This window comes from Lithobates pipiens, unplaced genomic scaffold (assembly GCF_037356315.1).
Source record: "Lithobates pipiens isolate NorthernLeopardFrog02 unplaced genomic scaffold, aLitPip1_a1.2 Scaffold_79, whole genome shotgun sequence".
NCBI lineage: Eukaryota > Metazoa > Chordata > Amphibia > Anura > Ranidae > Lithobates > Lithobates pipiens.
In genome coordinates, this window is record NW_027507902.1 from 493,940 (window position 1) to 521,478 (window position 27,539).

At 50.8% G+C, this 27,539-nt stretch overlaps 1 protein-coding gene across 1 annotated transcript; it reads right to left on the minus strand.

Annotated features, from left to right (window-relative positions):
* Positions 1-2,467: 2,467 nt before the first annotated feature.
* Positions 2,468-27,290, minus strand: LOC143959999 (uncharacterized). The gene is made up of 7 exons (XM_077468249.1): positions 27,171-27,290; positions 21,860-21,909; positions 21,436-21,782; positions 12,889-13,038; positions 9,490-9,660; positions 4,566-4,674; positions 2,468-4,474 (listed from the first exon to the last, which is right to left on the minus strand). Exons 3-7 carry the CDS (start codon positions 21,724-21,726, stop codon positions 3,378-3,380), a joined length of 1,818 nt encoding a protein of 605 aa, XP_077324375.1. The 5' UTR covers positions 21,727-21,782; positions 21,860-21,909; positions 27,171-27,290; the 3' UTR covers positions 2,468-3,377.
* Positions 27,291-27,539: the final 249 nt, after the last annotated feature.

Consider the following 27,539-nt stretch of genomic DNA (forward strand, 5'->3'; position numbering starts at 1 on the left):
AGATGAAGACAATAGAGGAAACGGTCAGAGACTGTTCTATAGAAGACCGTCATAGATGAAGACAATAGAGGAAATGGTCAGAGACTGTTCTATAGAAGACCGTCATAGATGAAGACAACAGAGGAAACGGTCAGAGACTTCTACAGAAGACCGTCATAGATGAAGACAATAGAGGAAATGGTCAGAGACTGTTCTACAGAAGACCGTCATAGATGAAGACAACAGAGGAAATGGTCAGAGACTGTTCTATAGAAGACCATCATAGATGAAGACCTACTAGAGGAAATGGTCAGAGACTGTTCTACAGAAGACCGTCATAGATGAAGACCTACTAGAGGAAATGGTCAGAGACTGTTCTACAGAAGACCGTCATAGATGAAGACAACAGAGGAAATGGTCAGAGACTGTTCTGCAGAAGACCGTCATAGATGAAGACAATAGAGGAAATGGTCAGAGACTGTTCTATAGAAGACCGTCATAGATGAAGACAATAGAGGAAATGGTCAGAGACTTCTACAGAAGACCGTCATAGATGAAGACAATAGAGGAAATGGTCAGAGACTGTTCTATAGAAGACCGTCATAGATGAAGACAACAGAGGAAATGGTCAGAGACTGTTCTACAGAAGACCGTCATAGATGAAGACAACAGAGGAAATGGTCAGAGACTGTTCTATAGAAGACCGTCATAGATGAAGACAACAGAGGAAATGGTCAGAGACTGTTCTGCAGAAGACCGTCATAGATGAAGACAACAGAGGAAATGGTCAGAGACTGTTCTATAGAAGACCGTCATAGATGAAGACAACAGAGGAAATGGTCAGAGACTGTTCTGCAGAAGACCGTCATAGACGAAGACAATAGAGGAAATGGTCAGAGACAGTTCTATAGAAGACCGTCATAGACGAAGACAATAGAGGAAATGGTCAGAGACTGTTCTATAGAAGACCGTCATAGATGAAGACCTACTAGAGGAAATGGTCAGAGACTGTTCTATAGAAGACCGTCATAGACGAAGACCTACTAGAGGAAATGGTCAGAGACTGTTCTATAGAAGACCGTCATAGATGAAGACAACAGAGGAAATGGTCAGAGACTTCTACAGAAGACCGTCATAGATGAAGACAATAGAGGAAATGGTCAGAGACTGTTCTACAGAAGACCGTCATAGACGAAGACAATAGAGGAAATGGTCAGAGACAGTTCTATAGAAGACCGTCATAGACGAAGACAATAGAGGAAATGGTCAGAGACTGTTCTATAGAAGACCGTCATAGATGAAGACCTACTAGAGGAAATGGTCAGAGACTGTTCTATAGAAGACCGTCATAGACGAAGACCTACTAGAGGAAATGGTCAGAGACTGTTCTATAGAAGACCGTCATAGATGAAGACAACAGAGGAAATGGTCAGAGACTTCTACAGAAGACCGTCATAGATGAAGACAATAGAGGAAATGGTCAGAGACTGTTCTACAGAAGACCGTCATAGATGAAGACAACAGAGGAAATGGTCAGAGACTGTTCTGCAGAAGACCGTCATAGACGAAGACAATAGAGGAAATGGTCAGAGACAGTTCTATAGAAGACCGTCATAGACGAAGACAATAGAGGAAATGGTCAGAGACAGTTCTACAGAAGACCATCATAGATGAAGACCTACTAGAGGAAATGGTCAGAGACTGTTCTACAGAAGACCGTCATAGATGAAGACAACAGAGGAAATGGTCAGAGACTTCTACAGAAGACCGTCATAGATGAAGACAATAGAGGAAATGGTCAGAGACTGTTCTACAGAAGACCGTCATAGATGAAGACAACAGAGGAAATGGTCAGAGACTGTTCTACAGAAGACCATCATAGACGAAGACAATAGAGGAAATGGTCAGAGACTGTTCTACAGAAGACCGTCATAGATGAAGACAATAGAGGAAATGGTCAGAGACTGTTCTACAGAAGACCGTCATAGATGAAGACAATAGAGGAAATGGTCAGAGACTGTTCTACAGAAGACCGTCATAGATGAAGACAATAGAGGAAACGGTCAGAGACTGTTCTACAGAGGTGGTTGGCGTACTTATCTCATAATGCAGGAGACAGTAAGAGGCTAGGGACAATATAATAAAGTGAAAGGGACTACTGATACTGAAGGGCTCCTTACAAACTAATGCTTCCACTACTGACTGCAGGGGACCAAGGACCACATTTCAAACACCTAAGAGCCATACGTGGACTGCAAGTTGGGAAGCAGGGCTTTAGTCAGAGACCCCAAACAAGCATGTTTTCTTATCTCTGCTCCTAGTCAGCGATTCAGCCATGGAACTAGCATTGACTATAGCAGAGGTCAGCGATGGCAGCCCCCCCCATACTATTAGAGTCACACAGCACCCAATCCGTACAGACGGGAGAAGAGGTGGGCAGTGGGGCCCCCCCAGTACAGACACAAATAAGGCAGACACAGGCCGCTGGTATCATGCACGGCTGCTAACAAGGCAGTATATATATTTATTCATTCCAGCCCATTACTAAAAATAAAATATGGCAGGACAAAATGGGGAAATGGTAACGCAGGTTACAGGTGAACGTAGAAATAAAATCAGAAAGAACGGCTTGCCATGACAGAGAGCTTCTGGTTTAAAAGACGCGTCATCTCTCAACAAGGGACAAGAAAGATGGCGGAGGGGGGGGGAGGGGGATGGTCAGAAATTATCGTCACATAGCAAGCGTCAGCACGCATCCAGATATTGTCAGGTGGTTAATTAACAGCCTTTAATTAAGACATTTTAGTTATTTTCAATATGAAAAAAATTATAAAGATGGAATTGCAGGAAAAAAAAGAAAAAAAGTCAACTTTCGTCCTCACTGAACGCTCCTCGGCCCGGCGAACGTCTTATTTTTGGAAATAAAAAAATAACTATCCTCAAACATTATTGTGAATCGTTTGCAGTAGTCCAGAGATATATACGATACAAATGAGAAGAAACAAAGATGGCCAATTTTCCAGGCAGGCGTGGCGGCTCTCGTATCGGCTCTGGGCTAGTGGGCCTCGGCCATTGGCAAAGAGATCCTTCCTGGAAAGACAAATACTCGAGTTCGAAGACTTTGGCCACGTAACACAAAAAGGAAAACACCCTCCGACTCTCAGGAGGAAAAAAAAACGGAAACAACGAGATTTTTAGATGGTTAGTCTCCCTGATGCCACGGTGAGTATATTGCATAAATTGGGGAAAGGGGGCGGGGACTGACAGACAAGACGCACATGCTACTGTCCACGAGGTCACAAAGGGGGTGGGGACTCCGGTAAACATGGTCAAATATTAATAGGTGTCTGTATGTTAGAAATGGCTTCTTCCACGACAAGATCCAACGATGGTCCATCTCACAAGATCTGCTTGACTAACATATCGGAGACGTTCAGGGAGGTGAAGGGGCTCCGCTCTATGTGGGTGGCCTGATGGACAATCAGATTGCTATTTCTGGTGAAACATTTGCCACATACAGAACAGGAATACGGTTTCTCTCCAGTGTGACCGGTCAGGTGGTTGAGAAGGGTCGGCTTGTTGGCGAACACCTTACCACACTCTGGGCAGGTCAGTCTCTCCCTTCGGTGATCTCTCCGGTGATTGGCGAAGTCTGAGCGCCTGACGAAGCACTCCTGACATTCCGAGCACGTGTAGGTCTTCATGGTGCGGTCTTTCTTGGTGGAGGAGACGGTCGCCTCTTCGCTCGTTCCTTCCTCGCCTGAATTGGGCTCCTCTGTACTGGGAGCTGATTTTTGGGGTGTGTCATCTTGGGGTGGAGGTTGGATTTCAGGTTCTGGAACCGGCTCGTCTTCCTCCGAGCCCGATCCGCCCTCGATTGGGGCAAATGAGAATTTCGTATGTGCGTGTTTTATTAGAGCGTTTACATCCGTATCCAAGTTACTGTTGTCGTCAAACCCTAAGAAGTCCACGGGGCCGCCACTGTTTGGGAAGAGCATTGAAGGGGGTTCGGTGTGAGTAGCCGGGTACTGCTCATAGTCAGCTGGGGTGTACATGTTAGAATCATTGTCGTCTCCTCCAGAGTCGCTATCTTCAGCGCGGTATGTAGGCGTGTAGCTAGGTTTCTTGTATTTAGGGGCTTTATAGGTTTCAAGATAGCTGCCACTTCCTTCGTCTTCAGAGCCAGATTCCTCTTTGATCTTTATGGACAAGAACTGCGTGTTGTCCACGGCGTTCCCATCTTCACAAGACGCAGATTCTTCCTTGATACGGATAGCCGTGAACGCTGCAGGATCCGGGTCACCCAGATTGTCCTCTGCGCTCGACTCGTCTTTGATGGTCAGAACCTTAAAGGGTGTATTGACCGTCTGGACATAGGTTCCCGATTCGGTGATCATTTCCCCCTTGTGGCTGGCCACCTCATCCTTAATAATGTTATCTGCACCCCTATAGACGTTGGCATCTCTGGAAATGACCTCCTCAGCCAGCCTTGCACCTGGAATAAAGAAGAACACAAACATGAAAATCTTCTCTATCGTCTACACATTGTACAACTCGGTGAAGATGAAAAGACAAACTGCTCTTACCCTGGGAGGTGGAAGGTCGGCTCCTCTCCACTATCACACTTTTGTGTGCACCTTTGTTCTTCCCTTTCCCAACATGGGAACTAGTTGAATCCTCACCACCTCCGGGGCCCTAAGACACACAATGACACGGTCACCATCCCGGCACATCCCCAAACATCCAAAGATACATCCCAGAACCTCACCATCCGGGACATCCCAGAACCTCACCTCCCCGGCACATCCCAGAACCTCACCATCCTGGTACCTCACCTCCATGGCACATTCCCAACCATCACCATCCCAGAACCTCACCATCCCGGCACATCCCAGAACCTCACCTCCCCAACCATCACCATCGCAGAACCTCACCTCCCCAACCATCACATTCCAAACCTCACCATCCTGGTACCTCACCATCCCGGCACATCCCAGAACCTCACCTCCCCAACCATCACATTCCAAACCTCACCACCCTGGTACCGCAACTCCATGGCACATCCCCAACCATCACAAAACCTCACCTCCCCGGCACATCCCCAACCATCACCAGCCCAATGCTCCATCCCAGTACCTCACCACCCTGGCACATCCTCAACCATCCAAAGATACATCCCAGAACCTCACCATCCCGGCACATCCCAGAACCTCACCTCCCCAACCATCACCATCCCAGAACCTCACCTCCCCAACCATCACCATCCCAGAACCTCACCTCCCCAACCATCACCATCCCCGAACCTCATCTCCCCAACCATCACATTCCACAACCTCACCATCCTGGTACCTCACCTCCATGGCACATTCCCAACCATCACCATCCCAGAACCTCACCTCCCCGGCACATCCTAAAACCTCACCTCCCCAGCCATCACCATCCCAGAACCTCACCTCCCCAACCATCACCATCCCAGAACCTCACCTCCCCAACCATCACCATCCCCGAACCTCATCCCCCCAACCATCACATTCCACAACCTCACCATCCTGGTACCTCACCTCCATGGCACATTTCCAACCATCACCATCCCAGAACCTCACCTCCCCGGCACATCCTAAAACCTCACCTCCCCAGCCATCACCATCCCAGAACCTCACCTCCCCAACCATCACCATCCCAGAACCTCACCTCCCCAGCCATCACCATCCCAGAACCTCACCTCCCCAACCATCACCATCCCAGAACCTCACCTCCCCAACCATCACCATCCCAGAACCTCATCATCCTGGTACCGCAACTCCATGGCACATCCCCAACCATCACAAAACCTCACCTCCACGGCACATCCCAGAACCTCACCTCCCCAACCATCACATTCCACAACCTCACCATCCTGGTACCTCACCTCCCCAACCATCACCATCCCAGAACCTCACCTCCCCAACCATCACCATCCCAAAACCTCACCTCCCCAACCATCACCATCCCAAAACCTCACCTCCCCAACCATCACCATCCCCGAACCTCATCTCCCCAACCATCACATTCCACAACCTCACCATCCTGGTACCTCACCTCCATGGCACATTCCCAACCATCACCATCTCAGAACCTCACCTCCCCGGCACATCCTAAAACCTCACCTCCCCAGCCATCACCATCCCAGAACCTCACCTCCCCAACCATCACCATCCCAGAACCTCACCTCCCCAACCATCACCATCCCAGAACCTCACCTCCCCAACCATCACCATCCCAGAACCTCACCTCCCCAACCATCACCATCCCAGAACCTCACCTCCCCAACCATCACATTCCACAACCTCACCATCCTGGTACCTCACCTCCCCAACCATCACCATCCCAAAACCTCACCTCCCCAACCATCACCATCCCAAAACCTCACCTCCCCAACCATCACCATCCCCGAACCTCATCTCCCCAACCATCACATTCCACAACCTCACCATCCTGGTACCTCACCTCCATGGCACATTCCCAACCATCACCATCCCAGAACCTCACCTCCCCGGCACATCCTAAAACCTCACCTCCCCAGCCATCACCATCCCAGAACCTCACCTCCCCAACCATCACCATCCCAGAACCTCACCTCCCCAACCATCACCATCCCAGAACCTCACCTCCCCAACCATCACCATCCCAGAACCTCACCTCCCCAACCATCACATTCCACAACCTCACCATCCTGGTACCTCACCTCCCCGGCACATCCCAAAACCTCACCTCCCCAACCATCACCATCCCAGAACCTCACCTCCCCAACCATCACATTCCACAACCTCACCATCCTGGTACCGCAACTCCATGGCACATCCCCAACCATCACAAAACCTCACCTCCCGGCACATCCCAGAACCTCACCTCCCCGGCACATCCCCAACTATCACCAGCCCAATGCTTCATCATAGTACCTCACCACCCTGGCACATCCTCAACCATCCAAAGATACATCCCAGAACCTCACTATCCCGGCACATCCCAGAACCTCACCTCCCCGGCACGTCCCAGAACCTCATCCCCGGCACGTCCCAGAACCTCACCTCCCCGGCACGTCCCAGAACCTCACCTCCCCGGCACGTCCCAGAACCTCACCTCCCCAACCATCACATTCCAAACCTCACCATCCTGGTACCTCACCTCCCGGCACATCACAAAACCTCACCTCCCCGGCACATCCCCAACCATCACCAGCCCAATGCTCCATCCCAGTACCTCACCACCCTGGCACATCCTCAACCATCCAAAGATACATCCCAGAACCTCACCATCCCGGCACATCCCAGAACCTCACCTCCCCAACCATCACCATCCCAGAACCTCACCTCCCCAACCATCACCATCCCAGAACCTCACCTCCCCAACCATCACCATCCCCGAACCTCATCTCCCCAACCATCACATTCCACAACCTCACCATCCTGGTACCTCACCTCCATGGCACATTCCCAACCATCACCATCCCAGAACCTCACCTCCCCGGCACATCCTAAAACCTCACCTCCCCAGCCATCACCATCCCAGAACCTCACCATCCTGGTACCGCAACTCCATGGCACATCCCCAACCATCACAAAACCTCACCTCCCCGGCACATCCCAGAACCTCACCTCCCCAACCATCACATTCCACAACCTCACCATCCTGGTACCTCACCTCCCCGGCACATCCCAAAACCTCACCTCCCCAACCATCACCATCCCAGAACCTCACCTCCCCAACCATCACATTCCAAACCTCACCATCCTGGTACCTCACCATCCCGGCACATCCCAGAACCTCACCTCCCCAACCATCACATTCCAAACCTCACCATCCTGGTACCGCAACTCCATGGCACATCCCCAACCATCACAAAACCTCACCTCCCCGGCACATCCCCAACCATCACCAGCCCAATGCTCCATCCCAGTACCTCACCACCCTGGCACATCCTCAACCATCCAAAGATACATCCCAGAACCTCACCATCCCGGCACATCCCAGAACCTCACCTCCCCAACCATCACCATCCCAGAACCTCACCTCCCCAACCATCACCATCCCAGAACCTCACCTCCCCAACCATCACCATCCCCGAACCTCATCTCCCCAACCATCACCATCCCCGAACCTCATCTCCCCAACCATCACATTCCACAACCTCACCATCCTGGTACCTCACCTCCATGGCACATTCCCAACCATCACCATCCCAGAACCTCACCTCCCCGGCACATCCTAAAACCTCACCTCCCCAACCATCACCATCCCAGAACCTCACCTCCCCGGCACATCCTAAAACCTCACCTCCCCAGCCATCACCATCCCAGAACCTCACCTCCCCCAACCATCACCATCCCAGAACCTCACCTCCCCAACCATCACCATCCCAGAACCTCACCTCCCCAACCATCACCATCCCAGAACCTCACCTCCCCCAACCATCACCATCCCAGAACCTCACCTCCCCAACCATCACCATCCCAGAACCTCACCTCCCCAACCATCACATTCCACAACCTCACCATCCTGGTACCGCAACTCCATGGCACATCCCCAACCATCACAAAACCTCACCTCCCGGCACATCCCAGAACCTCACCTCCCCGGCACATCCCCAACTATCACCAGCCCAATGCTTCATCATAGTACCTCACCACCCTGGCACATCCTCAACCATCCAAAGATACATCCCAGAACCTCACTATCCCGGCACATCCCAGAACCTCACCTCCCCGGCACGTCCCAGAACCTCACCTCCCCGGCACGTCCCAGAACCTCACCTCCCCGGCACGTCCCAGAACCTCACCTCCCCGGCACGTCCCAGAACCTCACCTCCCCGGCACGTCCCAGAACCTCACCTCCCCGGCACGTCCCAGAACCTCACCTCCCCGGCACATCCCGGAACCTCACCTCCCGGGCACATCCCGGAACCTCACCTCCCCGGCACATCCTCAACCATCACCAGCCCAATGCTTCGTCCCAGAACCTCACCTCCCCGGCACATCCCAGAACCTCACCTCCCCGGCACATCCCGGAACCTCACCTCCCCGGCACATCCCGGAACCTCACCTCCCCGGCACATCCTCAACCATCACCAGCCCAATGCTTCATCCCAGTACCTCGCCACCCTGGCACATCCTCAACCATCCAAAGATACATCCCAGAACCTCATCATCCCGGCACATCCCAGAACCTCACCTTCCCCACATAATCCCAACCATCCAATAATACATCCCAGAACCTCACCTCCCCAGCACATCCCCAACCATCACCAGTCCAATGATTCATCCCAGTACCTCACCACCCTGGCACATCCTCAACCATCCAATGATACATCCCAGAATCTCATCATCCTAGCACATCCCAGAACCTCACCTCCCCCCGCATAATCCCAACCATCCAATAATAACCATCCCCAATAATCCAAAGTTAAATCCCAGAACTTCACCTCCCGGGACATTCCCAACTATCGCCATCCAAAATTACATCCCAGAACCTCACCTCCCCGGTCAACAGCTGGATGATTCGGAAGGTAAAATCAAGGATCTTCTGGTCACTTTGCCTCTCCTGTTTCAGAGTCTGTGCTACAGATGCCGATACTGGACCTCCTGGGGCTGGTGGGTAGTTCCCGGGGATGACAGGCTCACCAGACTTTGTCATGACTGTACATTCCTAGACAAGAAGATGTGACAATAACATCTCCACATACAGACAGATCGTTCCTCCAACCACAAGATCCAGAAGGAAAATCAGCAGTGGAGGAGATTCTTACAATACAGTTGTGGGACACAAAATCAAAGTTACTTCCATCATACATAGGAATGTCTAATCTACAAACACCCAGGGAGCACCACGGAGAACTATGGAGCACCATGGGGAACCACGGAGCACTATGGAGCGCCACAGAAAACTATGGAGTGCTAAGGAGCACCATGGGGAACCACGGAGCACTATGAAGCACCACCGAGAACTATGGAGTGCTAAGGAGCACCACGGAGAACTATGGAGCACCACGGGGAACCACAGAGCACTATGGAGTGCTAAGGAGCACCACAGAGAACCATGGAGCACCATGGGGAACCATAGAGCACTATGAAGGACCACAGAGAACTATGGAGTACTAAGGAGTACCACGGGGGAACCATGGAGCACTATGAAGCACCACAGAGAACTAAGGAGCACCATGGGGAACCATAGAGCACTATGAAGCACCACAGAGAACTATGGAGTACTAAGGAGTACCACGGGGAACCACGGAGCACTATGAAGCACCACCGAGAACTATGGAGTGCTAAGGAGCACCACGGAGAACTATGGAGCACCACGGGGAACCACAGAGCACTATGGATCGCCACAGAGAACTATGGAGTGCTAAGGAGCACCACAGAGAACCATGGAGCACCATGGGGAACCATAGAGCACTATGAAGCACCACAGAGAACTATGGAGTACTAAGGAGTACCACGGGGAACCATGGAGCACTATGAAGCACCACAGAGAACTAAGGAGCACCACGGAGAACTATGGAGCACCATGGGGAACCACAGAGCACTATGGATCGCCACAGAGAACTATGGAGTGCTAAGGAGCACCACAGAGAACCATGGAGCACCATGGGGAACCATAGAGCACTATGAAGCACCACAGAGAACTATGGAGTACTAAGGAGTACCACGGGGAACCATGGAGCACTATGAAGCACCACAGAGAACTAAGGAGCACCACGGAGAACTATGGAGCACCATGGGGAACCACAGAGCACTATGGATCGCCACAGAGAACTATGGAGTGCTAAGGAGCACCACAGAGAACCATGGAGCACCATGGGGAACCATAGAGCACTATGAAGCACCACAGAGAACTATGGAGTACTAAGGAGTACCACGGGGAACCATGGAGCACCAAAAAGAACTATGGAGCGCCACAGAGAACTATGGAGTGGTAAGGAGCACCGCAGGGGACTATGGAGCACTATGAAGCACCACAGAGAACTATGGAGCACCACGGAGCAGGGGACACAATACTTCTCCAGAGGTAAAAGGCAAATCCCATGCCCTTGTTGGCTTTAGGACCGGCGTAACATTGAATTCCACATCCATATGTGTAGCTTTGGTGAGAATACCAGCAAGCCCTCAGAAATTTTAGTTGCATCCTTTCCCTCCGGACCTCTGGTACGTCTTGTTCTGTGTCCCTACCAATCCTCCCGCCGTCCCAACATAGGGAATCAGCTTTCTTGAGAAGCCCTTCACACGCCTGGTCTTTATAGGAATGCTGGATATTGGTCTAAGGCAGTGGTCACCAAGCCTGTCCTCAGGACCCCCTAACAGGCCAGGTTTGCAAGATAACTGAAATACATGACAGGTGATCTCATTTGCTGCTCAGTGACTGCCGTATTCTAGTCTGCATCTCCCCGAGGTAATACCTAAAACCTGGCCTGTTAGTGGGCCCCGAGGACAGGGTGATGATCACTAAAAGGGTCAGTTCACCTTTTCACAAACAACTGAAAAAATGAACTCACAACACCCTCCCCCCCCGCAACCTCTCCGGTCCCAATCTTCCGACACCCTCTGCAGCCGGTATGACTGCCCGCCCCTTTAAATCATCACTACACAACGCCGGCGGCCATATAACAGCATGACACGAGCAGAGACGACTGCTCATTGGTCAACACTGGTCATGTGACTGTGAAGGAGTGCTGTTAAATGCTGCACCCAGGCTGTCAATAAAGGTCAGCAACAACCTGACCTTTTGACATATTTGACGTGTGGCACAAATGATACAACAGCGCCATCTAAAGTTTGGGTTGGGGGACATTCACTCATTCAGACTGATGAAATAAAAGGATACGCCCACGTTTTCCAAATAAGTGGCCAACAGGACAAGCTGCAAAAGGAAGGCGGGTGGGGGGGTTGGGGCTCCATAGCAACCAGGAATGTCTGTGAAATGGGAGGCTCCATAGCAACCAGGAAGGTCTGTGAAACGAGAGGCTCCATAGCAACCAGGAAGGTCTGTGAAACGGGAGGCTCCATAGCAACCAGGAAGGTCTGTGAAATGGGAGGCTCCATAGCAACCAGGAAGGTCTGTGAAACGGGAGGCTCCATAGCAACCAGGAAGGTCTGTGAAATGAGAGGCTCCATAACAACCAGGAAGGTCTGTGAAATGGGAGGCTCCATAGCAACCAGGAAGGTCTGTGAAATGGGAGGCTCCATAGCAACCAGGAAGGTCTGTGAAATGGGAGGCTCCATAGCAACCAGGAAGGTCTGTGAAATGGCAGGCTCCATAGCAACCAGGAAGGTCTGTGAAATGGCAGGCTCCATAGCAACCAGGAAGGTCTGTGAAATGGCAGGCTCCATAGCAACCAGGAAGGTCTGTACCAGAAGAAACTTCATGGGGGAATGGCGCTAGAACTGGATTTCTTGCAATCTCCAGTAGAGCCGGGAGCCCTGGTTGCCTATGGAGATGGTGAAGGCGCTTTAACCTAAGTATTGTACACAGACCATGCTTTTCCTGGAGGAAGGGTAGGTAGCGTGTGCATGTGTTGTATACAGATCTGTAATTCTAGTTCAGTAAAAGCACAGAATACACTACAGAGGTTTAGGTTTTCTTGCTTTTACCACAAAGCAAAAAACAGTCACCAAACTCCTCGAGGTTCCTTTCTTCTGGGACAGTCTCCAAAACAAAAAGGATTCTTATTGGTCAGTGCGATCACATGGTCAGTGCTGACCAATAAGCACTCACTATTGCAAGCAATATGCGGCTATAAAGTCTCCAGCTCTGTTTAGGGCCTGACCATTACTCCAGATGGAGGGGGCATCAAAGATGGGGGCAATGCATTGGATACACAAAGCTACCCTAGCTCCTGCCAGTCCCTGGTCATGTGACACTCCCAGAATCCCTCACCTCTCCAGCCAGGACAGAAATGATTTCCATGGTGAGGTTGAGAATCTTCTCCGACATCTCCTTCCTTTCCTTGGCAGTTCTGGCTTTGGGTTTCATTCCAGCCTTGCGTAGTTGGGAACGTTCGCTCGATCTTCTTGTTTTTTTACTGGCCTTCAAATGAGAGAAATAAAAAAAGGAAATACATTTAGTCTGAACACCGTATGGAGCATTCGTACTTCTACATGGAAGAAAACGTCCTACCCTGACGCTGCATTCCTGTCCTGCAGGGTTTTTGGAACTCCAAGCTTTGGCGTCTTTTGCTACATTAATGTGCAGAGAATCAATACAAATTCAGAAAGTGTTATTCTCTATAAACTGTCTGAGACCCCCCTACACACTATTAGATTTTCTGCAGAGGTCTTTAGATTTACCAAAACCATGTAGTGCAAGAGCCTGTCCGATTGTATACAAATTGAAACTCTTAATGTTTGACCTCACATTATATGGTTTTGGTCAATTTGAAGACACAAATCTGCTGAAAATCTAATAGTGTGTGTGAGGCTTTACTTGGTTTTCATGGTCTAGAAGACATCGTTCCATATTTAATCATGCTGGTTCCTCCACAAGATTCCAACTATCAGATATTTTTTTTTGCTCTGTGTTTGCTCAAGACAGTATTGTAAGAGCCTGCGCAAAGCTCTGACCTCAACCCAATGAAAGAGCCTGCACAAAGCTCTGACCTCAACCCAATGAAAGAGCCTGCACAAAGCTCTGACCTCAACCCAATGAAAGAGCCTGCACAAAGCTCTGACCTCAACCCAATGGAAGAGCCTGCACAAAGCTCTGACCTCAACCCAATGGAAGAGCCTGCACAAAGCTCTGACCTCAACCCAATGGAAGAGCCTGCACAAAGCTCTGACCTCAACCCAATGGAAGAGCCTGCACAAAGCTCTGACCTCAACCCAATGGAAGAGCCTGCACAAAGCTCTGACCTCAACCCAATGGAAGAGCCTGCACAAAGCTCTGACCTCAACCCAATGGAAGAGCCTGCACAAAGCTCTGACCTCAACACAACGAAAGAGCCTGCACAAAGCTCTGACCTCAACCCAATGGAAGAGCCTGCACAAAGCTCTGACCTCAACCCAACGGAAGAGCCTGCACAAAGCTCTGACCTCAACCCAATGGAAGAGCCTGCACAAAGCTCTGACCTCAACCCAACGGAAGAGCCTGCACAAAGCTCTGACCTCAACCCAATGGAAGAGCCTGCACAAAGCTCTGACCTCAACCCAATGGAAGAGCCTGCACAAAGCTCTGACCTCAACCCAATGGAAGAGCCTGCACAAAGCTCTGATCTCAACCCAATGAAAGAGCCTGCACAAAGCTCTGACCTCAACACAATTAAAGAGCCTGCACAAAGCTCTGACCTCAACACAATTAAAGAGCCTGCACAAAGCTCTGACCTCCAATGGAAGAACCAGCACAAAGCTCTGACCTCCAATGGAAGAACCTGCACAAAGCTCTGACCTCCAATGGAAGAACCTGCACAAAGCTCTGACCTCCAATGGAAGAACCTGCACAAAGCTCTGACCTCCAATGAAAGAGCCTGCGCAAAGCTCTGACCTCAACCCAATGAAAGAGCCTGCACAAAGCTCTGACCTCAACCCAATGAAAGAGCCTGCACAAAGCTCTGACCTCAACCCAATGAAAGAGCCTGCACAAAGCTCTGACCTCAACACAACGAAAGAGCCTGCACAAAGCTCTGACCTCAACCCAATGGAAGAGCCTGCACAAAGCTCTGACCTCAACCCAATGGAAGAGCCTGCACAAAGCTCTGACCTCAACCCAATGGAAGAGCCTGCACAAAGCTCTGACCTCAACCCAATGGAAGAGCCTGCACAAAGCTCTGACCTCAACCCAATGAAAGAGCCTGCACAAAGCTCTGACCTCAACCCAATGAAAGAGCCTGCACAAAGCTCTGACCTCAACCCAATGGAAGAGCCTGCACAAAGCTCTGACCTCAACCCAATGGAAGAGCCTGCACAAAGCTCTGACCTCAACCCAATGGAAGAGCCTGCACAAAGCTCTGACCTCAACCCAATGGAAGAGCCTGCACAAAGCTCTGACCTCAACCCAATGGAAGAGCCTGCACAAAGCTCTGACCTCAACCCAATGGAAGAGCCTGCACAAAGCTCTGACCTCAACCCAATGGAAGAGCCTGCACAAAGCTCTGACCTCAACACAACGAAAGAGCCTGCACAAAGCTCTGACCTCAACCCAATGGAAGAGCCTGCACAAAGCTCTGACCTCAACCCAACGGAAGAGCCTGCACAAAGCTCTGACCTCAACCCAATGGAAGAGCCTGCACAAAGCTCTGACCTCAACCCAACGGAAGAGCCTGCACAAAGCTCTGACCTCAACCCAATGGAAGAGCCTGCACAAAGCTCTGACCTCAACCCAATGGAAGAGCCTGCACAAAGCTCTGACCTCAACCCAATGGAAGAGCCTGCACAAAGCTCTGACCTCAACCCAATGGAAGAGCCTGCACAAAGCTCTGATCTCAACCCAATGAAAGAGCCTGCACAAAGCTCTGACCTCAACACAATTAAAGAGCCTGCACAAAGCTCTGACCTCAACACAACGAAAGAGCCTGCACAAAGCTCTGACCTCAACACAATTAAAGAGCCTGCACAAAGCTCTGACCTCCAATGGAAGAACCAGCACAAAGCTCTGACCTCCAATGGAAGAACCTGCACAAAGCTCTGACCTCCAATGGAAGAACCTGCACAAAGCTCTGACCTCCAATGGAAGAACCTGCACAAAGCTCTGACCTCCAATGGAAGAGCCTGCGCAAAGCTCTGACCTCAACCCAATGAAAGAGCCTGCACAAAGCTCTGACCTCAACCCAATGAAAGAGCCTGCACAAAGCTCTGACCTCAACACAACGAAAGAGCCTGCACAAAGCTCTGACCTCAACCCAATGGAAGAGCCTGCACAAAGCTCTGACCTCAACCCAATGGAAGAGCCTGCACAAAGCTCTGACCTCAACCCAATGGAAGAGCCTGCACAAAGCTCTGACCTCAACCCAATGAAAGAGCCTGCACAAAGCTCTGACCTCAACCCAATGAAAGAGCCTGCACAAAGCTCTGACCTCAACACAACGAAAGAGCCTGCACAAAGCTCTGACCTCAACCCAATGGAAGAGCCTGCACAAAGCTCTGACCTCAACCCAATGGAAGAGCCTGCACAAAGCTCTGACCTCAACCCAATGGAAGAGCCTGCACAAAGCTCTGACCTCAACCCAATGGAAGAGCCTGCACAAAGCTCTGACCTCAACCCAATGGAAGAGCCTGCACAAAGCTCTGACCTCAACCCAATGGAAGAGCCTGCACAAAGCTCTGACCTCAACCCAATGGAAGAGCCTGCACAAAGCTCTGACCTCAACCCAATGGAAGAGCCTGCACAAAGCTCTGACCTCAACACAACGAAAGAGCCTGCACAAAGCTCTGACCTCAACCCAATGGAAGAGCCTGCACAAAGCTCTGACCTCAACCCAACGGAAGAGCCTGCACAAAGCTCTGACCTCAACCCAATGGAAGAGCCTGCACAAAGCTCTGACCTCAACCCAACGGAAGAGCCTGCACAAAGCTCTGACCTCAACCCAATGGAAGAGCCTGCACAAAGCTCTGACCTCAACCCAATGGAAGAGCCTGCACAAAGCTCTGACCTCAACCCAATGGAAGAGCCTGCACAAAGCTCTGACCTCAACCCAATGGAAGAGCCTGCACAAAGCTCTGATCTCAACCCAATGAAAGAGCCTGCACAAAGCTCTGACCTCAACACAATTAAAGAGCCTGCACAAAGCTCTGACCTCCAATGGAAGAACCAGCACAAAGCTCTGACCTCCAATGGAAGAACCTGCACAAAGCTCTGACCTCCAATGGAAGAACCTGCACAAAGCTCTGACCTCCAACGGAAGAACCTGCACAAAGCTCTGACCTCCAATGGAAGAACCTGCACAAAGCTCTGACCTCCAATGGAAGAACCTGCACAAAGCTCTGACCTCCAATGGAAGAACCTGCACAAAGCTCTGACCTCCAATGGAAGAACCTGCACAAAGCTCTGACCTCCAATGGAAGAACCTGCACAAAGCTCTGACCTCCAATGGAAGAACCAGCACTGAACAGAACATCTGCAGGAGGAAGTGGAAATGCCATCTAGTGGCCTCACCAACTTCAATCCCCCCACCATTGTTCCCGCATCTAATGGAAGGTCCACAGAAGAACATAGAGAAAGGAAGACTAAGATTCAGGCAATACTCTAACCCCTTGAAATATAGGTGCAGGGTATGAAGGGGCCCCAATACAACCCCCGGGAACAAGGTGCAGGGTATGAAGGGGCCCCCAATACAACCCCCGGGAACAAGGTGCAGGGTATGAAGGGCCCCCAATACAACCCCCCGGGAATAAGCTGCAGGGTATGAAGGGCCCCCAATACAACCCCCTGGAATAAGGTGCAGGATATGAAGGGCCCCCAATACAACCCCCGGGAATAAGGTGCAGGGTATGAAGGGGCCCCCAATACAACCCCCGGGAACAAGCTGCAGGGTATGAAGGGCCCCCAATACAACCCCCTGGAATAAGGTGCAGGATATGAAGGGCCCCCAATACAACCCCCTGGAATAAGCTGCAGGGTATGAAGGGGCCCCAATACAACCCCCTGGAATAAGCTGCAGGGTATGAAGGGGCCCCAATACAACCCCCTGGAATAAGGTGCAGGATATGAAGGGCCCCCAATACAACCCCCTGGAATAAGGTGCAGGATATGAAGGGGCCCCAATACAACCCCCTGGAATAAGGTGCAGGATATGAAGGGCCCCCAATACAACCCCCTGGAATAAGCTGCAGGGTATGAAGGGCCCCCAATACAACCCCCCGGGAATAAGGTGCAGGGTATGCAGAGCCCCCAATACAACCCCCTGGAATAAGGTGCAGGATATGAAGGGCCCCCAATACAACCCCCTGGAATAAGGTGCAGGATATGAAGGGCCCCCAATACAACCCCCTGGAATAAGCTGCAGGGTATGAAGGGCCCCCAATACAACCCCCTGGAATAAGGTGCAGGGTATGAAGGGGCCCCAATACAACCCCCTGGAATAAGGTGCAGGATATGAAGGGCCCCCAATACAACCCCCTGGAATAAGCTGCAGGGTATGAAGGGCCCCCAATACAACCCCCTGGAATAAGGTGCAGGATATGAAGGGCCCCCAATACAACCCCCTGGAATAAGGTGCAGGGTATGCAGAGCCCCCAATACAACCCCCTGGAATAAGGTGCAGGGTATGAAGGGCCCCCAATACAACCCCCTGGAATAAGCTGCAGGGTATGAAGGGGCCCCAATACAACCCCCTGGAATAAGGTGCAGGATATGAAGGGCCCCCAATACAACCCCCTGGAATAAGCTGCAGGGTATGAAGGGCCCCCAATACAACCCCCTGGAATAAGGTGCAGGATATGAAGGGCCCCCAATACAACCCCCTGGAATAAGGTGCAGGGTATGCAGAGCCCCCAATACAACCCCCTGGAATAAGCTGCAGGGTATGAAGGGCCCCCAATACAACCCCCTGGAATAAGGTGCAGGATATGAAGGGCCCCCAATACAACCCCCGGGAATAAGGTGCAGGGTATGCAGAGCCCCCAATACAACCCCCTGGAATAAGGTGCAGGGTATGAAGGGCCCCCAATACAACCCCCTGGAATAAGGTGCAGGATATGAAGGGCCCCCAATACAACCCCCTGGAATAAGGTGCAGGATATGAAGGGCCCCCAATACAACCCCCTGGAATAAGCTGCAGGGTATGAAGGGCCCCCAATACAACCCCCTGGAATAAGGTGCAGGGTATGAAGGGGCCCCAATACAACCCCCTGGAATAAGGTGCAGGATATGAAGGGCCCCCAATACAACCCCCTGGAATAAGCTGCAGGGTATGAAGGGCCCCCAATACAACCCCCTGGAATAAGGTGCAGGATATGAAGGGCCCCCAATACAACCCCCTGGAATAAGGTGCAGGGTATGCAGAGCCCCCAATACAACCCCCTGGAATAAGGTGCAGGGTATGAAGGGCCCCCAATACAACCCCCTGGAATAAGCTGCAGGGTATGAAGGGGCCCCAATACAACCCCCTGGAATAAGGTGCAGGATATGAAGGGCCCCCAATACAACCCCCTGGAATAAGCTGCAGGGTATGAAGGGCCCCCAATACAACCCCCTGGAATAAGGTGCAGGATATGAAGGGCCCCCAATACAACCCCCTGGAATAAGGTGCAGGGTATGCAGAGCCCCCAATACAACCCCCTGGAATAAGCTGCAGGGTATGAAGGGCCCCCAATACAACCCCCTGGAATAAGGTGCAGGATATGAAGGGCCCCCAATACAACCCCCGGGAATAAGGTGCAGGGTATGCAGAGCCCCCAATACAACCCCCTGGAATAAGGTGCAGGGTATGAAGGGGCCCCAATACAACCCCCTGGAATAAGCTGCAGGGTATGAAGGGCCCCCAATACAACCCCCTGGAATAAGGTGCAGGGTATGAAGGGGCCCCAATACAACCCCCTGGAATAAGCTGCAGGGTATGAAGGGGCCCCCAATACAACCCCCTGGAATAAGCTGCAGGATATGAAGGGCCCCCAATACAACCCCCTGGAATAAGCTGCAGGGTATGAAGGGCCCCCAATACAACCCCCCGGGAATAAGGTGCAGGGTATGCAGAGCCCCCAATACAACCCCCTGGAATAAGGTGCAGGATATGAAGGGCCCCCAATACAACCCCCTGGAATAAGGTGCAGGATATGAAGGGCCCCCAATACAACCCCCTGGAATAAGCTGCAGGGTATGAAGGGCCCCCAATACAACCCCCTGGAATAAGGTGCAGGGTATGAAGGGGCCCCAATACAACCCCCTGGAATAAGGTGCAGGATATGAAGGGCCCCCAATACAACCCCCTGGAATAAGCTGCAGGGTATGAAGGGCCCCCAATACAACCCCCTGGAATAAGGTGCAGGATATGAAGGGCCCCCAATACAACCCCCTGGAATAAGGTGCAGGGTATGCAGAGCCCCCAATACAACCCCCTGGAATAAGGTGCAGGGTATGAAGGGCCCCCAATACAACCCCCTGGAATAAGGTGCAGGGTATGAAGGGGCCCCAATACAACCCCCTGGAATAAGCTGCAGGGTATGAAGGGGCCCCCAATACAACCCCCTGGAATAAGCTGCAGGATATGAAGGGCCCCCAATACAACCCCCTGGAATAAGCTGCAGGGTATGAAGGGCCCCCAATACAACCCCCCGGGAATAAGGTGCAGGGTATGCAGAGCCCCCAATACAACCCCCTGGAATAAGGTGCAGGATATGAAGGGCCCCCAATACAACCCCCTGGAATAAGGTGCAGGATATGAAGGGCCCCCAATACAACCCCCTGGAATAAGCTGCAGGGTATGAAGGGCCCCCAATACAACCCCCTGGAATAAGGTGCAGGGTATGAAGGGGCCCCAATACAACCCCCTGGAATAAGGTGCAGGATATGAAGGGCCCCCAATACAACCCCCTGGAATAAGCTGCAGGGTATGAAGGGCCCCCAATACAACCCCCTGGAATAAGGTGCAGGATATGAAGGGCCCCCAATACAACCCCCTGGAATAAGGTGCAGGGTATGCAGAGCCCCCAATACAACCCCCTGGAATAAGGTGCAGGGTATGAAGGGCCCCCAATACAACCCCCTGGAATAAGGTGCAGGGTATGAAGGGGCCCCAATACAACCCCCTGGAATAAGGTGCAGGATATGAAGGGCCCCCAATACAACCCCCTGGAATAAGCTGCAGGGTATGAAGGGCCCCCAATACAACCCCCTGGAATAAGGTGCAGGATATGAAGGGCCCCCAATACAACCCCCTGGAATAAGGTGCAGGGTATGCAGAGCCCCCAATACAACCCCCTGGAATAAGCTGCAGGGTATGAAGGGCCCCCAATACAACCCCCTGGAATAAGGTGCAGGATATGAAGGGCCCCCAATACAACCCCCGGGAATAAGGTGCAGGGTATGCAGAGCCCCCAATACAACCCCCTGGAATAAGGTGCAGGGTATGAAGGGGCCCCAATACAACCCCCTGGAATAAGCTGCAGGGTATGAAGGGCCCCCAATACAACCCCCTGGAATAAGGTGCAGGGTATGAAGGGGCCCCAATACAACCCCCTGGAATAAGCTGCAGGGTATGAAGGGGCCCCCAATACAACCCCCTGGAATAAGCTGCAGGGTATGAAGGGCCCCCAATACAACCCCCTGGAATAAGGTGCAGGGTATGAAGGGCCCCCAATACAACCCCCTGGAATAAGCTGCAGGGTATGAAGGGGCCCCAATGATTTGATCTCTTTAGCATATGTTTATTAGTCCCAAGCTATGACCGCCCCAGCCAGGCTCCTGTACACGATTGGCTGGAGACGCCTCTATGATCACAACCCACCAATCCATAAAGAAATGAACCTCATGGAACTCTACGGAACGTCTGACACTTACTGGGCCATCTGGAAGAAGTACGGGGCCGACCCCAGCCAGGTCCACCGCTCCAGATGGGAGGGAGGTAGGTTCTCCACCATAATCTTGTCCCTGAGATGTGTTCAGCACTATGGAGAGCGGCGGGTGAGTTCTCTTACGCGGTGCGTTCGCCTTGCGTCCTCGGCGGGACGCGTTGGGGAAGATCGATGAAACGGGAACCTTCTTCAATATATTATGCAGCCCACTCGCCTCAAAGGCGTCCGCCGGAAAGTAGCCAATCCCGTCTGGAAGTCCCTCCGCCATCCTGTCCATGGTGACACCGGGGGGGCCGGTCAGTGCTCCTCTATCATCATCCAATGGCGGCCACCCTGTGGGGAGACATCCAGAATTATCCACAGGAACTCCAATGGGGCCCAGACTACAGAAAACCATCTCCACCACTTACCCTCAGCTCTCTGTGGTGGGGAGTCCTCTCATCCAATCACCATCCAATATCTGAAAGACAGACCAATGGAGAGTGAGCGAGGGAATATCGGGAGAAGAGCAACATCAGCGGGCCTTATACCAATATATATATATATCCATCAATACAGCGCATAATACTCCGTATACAGAGACCACCAGGAGGCTGTGCACTGACCTCATCGGAATGGGCCATCCCACCCCCCAATATTCCCAAATCCCCCTATAATACCCCCCCAATATTCCCAAATACCCCTATAATCCCCCAATATTTCCAAATCCCCCTATAATCCCATCCCCCAATATTCCCAAATCCCCCTATAATCCCACCCCCCAATATTCCCAAATCCCACCCCCAATATTCCCAAATCCCCCTATAATCCCACCCAATATTCCCAAATCCCCTATAATCCCCCCAATATTCCCAAATCCCACCCCCCAATATTCCCAAATCCCCCTATAATCCCCCCAATATTCCCAAATCCCCCTATAATCCCCCTCAATATTCCCAAATCCCCCTATAATCCCCCTCAATATTCCCAAATCCCCCTATAATCCCCCTCAATATTCCCAAATCCCCCTATAATCCCCCTCAATATTCCCAAATCCCCCTCAATATTCCCAAATCCCCCTATAATCCCCCTCAATATTCCCAAATCCCCCTATAATCCCACCCAATATTCCCAAATCCCCCTCAATATTCCCAAATCCCCCTATAATCCCCCTCAATATTCCCAAATCCCCCTATAATCCCCCTCAATATTCCCAAATCCCCCTATAATCCCCCTCAATATTCCCAAATCCCCCTCAATATTCCCAAATCCCCCTATAATCCCCCCAATATTCCCAAATCCCCCTATAATCCCCCTCAATATTCCCAAATCCCCCTCAATATTCCCAAATCCCCCTATAATCCCCCTCAATATTCCCAAATCCCCCTATAATCCCACCCAATATTCCCAAATCCCCCTATAATCCCCCTCAATATTCCCAAATCCCCCTATAATCCCCCTCAATATTCCCAAATCCCCCTCAATATTCCCAAATCCCCCTATAATCCCCCCAATATTCCCAAATCCCCCTATAATCCCACCCAATATTCCCAAATCCCCCAATATTCCCAAATCCCCCTATAATCCCCCTCAATATTCCCAAATCCCCCTATAATCCTACCCAATATTCCCAAATCCCCCTATAATCCCCCCCAATATTCCCAAATCCCCCAATATTCCCAAATCCCCCTATAATCCCACCCAATATTCCCAAATCCCCCTATAATCCCCCCAATATTCCCAAATCCCCCTATAATCCCCCTCAATATTCCCAAATCCCCCAATATTCCCAAATCCCCCTCAATATTCCCAAATCCCCCTATAATCCCCCCCAATATTCCCAAATCCCCCTATAATCCCCCTCAATATTCCCAAATCCCCCTCAATATTCCCAAATCCCCCTATAATCCCCCCAATATTCCCAAATCCCCCTATAATCCCCCTCAATATTCCCAAATCCCCCAATATTCCCAAATCCCCCTATAATCCCATCCCCCAATATTCCCAAATCCCCCTCAATATTCCCAAATCCCCCAATATTCCCAAATCCCCCAATCCCCCTCAATATTCCCAAATCCCCCTCAATATTCCCAAATCCCCCTATAATCCCCCTCAATATTCCCAAATCCCCCTATAATCCCCCCAATATTCCCAAATCCCCCTATAATCCCCCCCAATACAAACAACATCCAACCCCACAACCCAAACCCAACAACCCACACAAAAACCAAATCCCCCAACAACCAACATCAAACACATCCAAATCCCCCAATATTCCCAAATCCCCTCCCCAAATCCCAATCCCCCAATATTCCCAAAACCCCCTTCAATATTCACATATCCCTATAATCCCCCAATTCCCTCAATTCCAACTCACCCATATCCCAAATCCCCCAAATCCCCTCAAATTCCAAATCCCCTATATCCCCTATTACAATATTCCCAATCCCCTATAATCCCCCCAATATTCCCAAATCCCAAATCCCCAATATCCCAAATCCCCCTATAATCCCCCTCAATATTCCCAAATCCCCCTATAATCCCCCCAATATTCCAAATCCCCCCTATAATCCCCCAATATTCCAAATCCCCCTCAATATTCCCAAATCCCCCAAGATTCCCAAATCCCCCAATATTCCCAAATCCCCCTATAATCCCATCCCCCAATATTCCCAAATCCCCCTCAATATTCCCAAATCCCCCAATATTCCCAAATCCCCCAATCCCCCTCAATATTCCCAAATCCCCCTCAATATTCCAAATCCCCTATAATCCCCCTCAATATTCCCAAATCCCCCTATAATCCCCCCAATATTCCCAAATCCCCTATAATCCCCCCCAATATTCCCAAATCCCCCTATAATCCCCCTCAATATTCCCAAATCCCCCTATAATCCCCCTCAATATTCCCAAATCCCCCTATAATCCCCCCAATATTCCCAAATCCCCCTATAATCCCCCCCAATATTCCCAAATCCCCAAATCCCCCTATAATCCCCCTCAATATTCCCAAATCCCCCTATAATCCCACCCAATATTCCCAAATCCCCTATAATCCCCCAATATTCCCAAATACCCCTATAATCCCCCTCAATATTCCCAAATCCCCCTATAATCCCCCCCAATATTCCCAAATCTTCCAATATTCCCAAATCCCCCAATATTCCCAAATCCCCCTATAATCCCCCTCAATATTCCCAAATCCCCCTATAATCCCACCCCCCAATATTCCCAAATCCCCCTATAATCCCCCCCAATATTCCCAAATCCCCCAATATTCCCAAACACCCCTATAATCCCCCTCAATATTCCCAAATCCCACCTATAATCCCACCCCCCAATATTCCCAAATCCCCCTATAATCCCCCCAATATTCCCAAATCCCCCTATAATCCCCCTCAATATTCCCAAATCCCACCTATAATCCCACCCCCCAATATTCCCAAATCCCCCTATAATCCCCCCCAATATTCCCAAATCCCCCTATAATCCCATCCCCCAATATTCCCAAATCCCCCAATATTCCCAAAATTGACCTGATACACCCCTTCCCTCACAACAATCCCAAATTGTTCCTCATCAGCCCAAACCCCCCCCCCCCCCAACTCCTATCTCTCCTGCAGAGTATTACACCTAATAAGATCCGGATCTCCCCGCAGAGTATTACTCCTAATAAGATCCGGATCTCCCCTGCAGAGTATTACTCCTAATAAGATCCGGATCTCCCCTGCAGAGTATTACACCTAATAAGATCCGGATCTCCCCTGCAGAGTATTACACCTAATAAGATCCGGATCTCCCCTGCAGAGTATTACACCTAATAAGATCCGGATCTCCCCTGCAGAGTATTACTCCTAATAAGATCCGGATCTCCCCTGCAGAGTATTACACCTAATAAGATCCGGATCTCCCCGCAGAGTATTACTCCTAATAAGATCCGGATCTCCCCTGCAGAGTATTACACCTAATAAGATCCGGATCTCCCCGCAGAGTATTACACCTAATAAGATCCGGATCTCCCCGCAGAGTATTACTCCTAATAATATCCGGATCTCCCCTGCAGAGTATTACTCCTAATAAGATCCGGATCTCCCCTGCAGAGTATTACACCTAATAATATCCGATCTCCCCTGCAGAGTATTACTCCTAATAAGATCCGGATCTCCCCTGCAGAGTATTACACCTAATAAGATCCGATCTCCCCTGCAGAGTATTACTCCTAATAAGATCCGGATCTCCCCTGCAGAGTATTACTCCTAATAAGATCCGGATCTCCCCTGCAGAGTATTACACCTAATAAGATCCGGATCTCCCCTGCAGAGTATTACACCTAATAAGATCCGGATCTCCCCTGCAGAGTATTACACCTAATAAGATCCGATCTCCCCTGCAGAGTATTACTCCTAATAAGATCCGGATCTCCCCTGCAGAGTATTACACCTAATAAGATCCGATCTCCCCTGCAGAGTATTACTCCTAATAAGATCCGGATCTCCCCTGCAGAGTATTACTCCTAATAAGATCCGGATCTCCTCTGCAGAGTATTACTCCTAATAAGATCCGGATCTCCCCTGCAGAGTATTACTCCTAATAAGATCCGATCTCCCCTGCAGAGTATTACACCTAATAAGATCCGATCTCCCCTGCAGAGTATTACACCTAATAAGATCCGGATCTCCCCTGCAGAGTATTACACCTAATAAGATCCGGATCTCCCCTGCAGAGTATTACTCCTAATAAGATCCGATCTCCCCTGCAGAGTATTACACCTAATAAGATCCGGATCTCCCCTGCAGAGTATTACTCCTAATAAGATCCGATCTCCCCTGCAGAGTATTACTCCTAATAAGATCCGGATCTCCCCTGCAGAGTATTACACCTAATAAGATCCGGATCTCCCTGCAGAGTATTACACCTAATAAGATCCGATCTCCCCTGCAGAGTATTACACCTAATAAGATCCGATCTCCCCTGCAGAGTATTACTCCTAATAAGATCCGATCTCCCCTGCAGAGTATTACACCTAATAAGATCCGATCTCCCCTGCAGAGTATTACACCTAATAATATCCGGATCTCCCCTGCAGAGTATTACTCCTAATAAGATCCGGATCTCCTCTGCAGAGTATTACTCCTAATAAGATCCGATCTCCCCTGCAGAGTATTACTCCTAATAAGATCCGGATCTCCTCTGCAGAGTATTACTCCTAATAAGATCCGGATCTCCTCTGCAGAGTATTACTCCTAATAAGATCCGATCTCCCCTGCAGAGTATTACTCCTAATAAGATCCGGATCTCCCCTGCAGAGTATTACACCTAATAAGATCCGAATCTCCCCTGCAGAGTATTACTCCTAATAAGATCCGGATCTCCCCTGCAGAGTATTACACCTAATAAGATCCGGATCTCCCTGCAGAGTATTACACCTAATAAGATCCGATCTCCCCTGCAGAGTATTACTCCTAATAAGATCCGATCTCCCCTGCAGAGTATTACACCTAATAAGATCCGGATCTCCCCTGCAGAGTATTACACCTAATAAGATCCGGATCTCCCCTGCAGAGTATTACACCTAATAAGATCCGGATCTCCCTGCAGAGTATTACACCTAATAAGATCCGGATCTCCCCTGCAGAGTATTACTCCCAGGTGGGGGAGGGGCGGTCAGGGCTGCAGACTATCTCACCCCTCTCGGCTCCTCCCCCTTAGCCCCTCTCTGAGGGGTCGGAGGATGGTAGGTACCTTCTTCCGGTCGGTGTCAGTGGGTCAGTCCAGATCTCCCCGGTTCTGGTTGCTATCCGGCCTTCCTCCCTGGATACCGTCTGCCCTCCCCCTCCCTTTCCTTCCGCGTCACCTGACCACCAGCCGGCCAATCAGCGCCCGCCTCCTCCCCAGCCCGGCACCACGTGATCCCGGGGGCGGGCCCTCGGCGCACTGCCTGACAGGCGCTCATTGTCCTCTGCCGCCATCTTGTCCTCCTCCGCCATGATGGCCAGACGGGGCCCCTGAGAGGGATATAGGGGCCCCTGAGTGTAATACGTCACCCCTCCCCCTATAGGAGGGTGTATATAACACACAATGTATAAAGAGAGAAGGGCCCCTGAGGGTGAT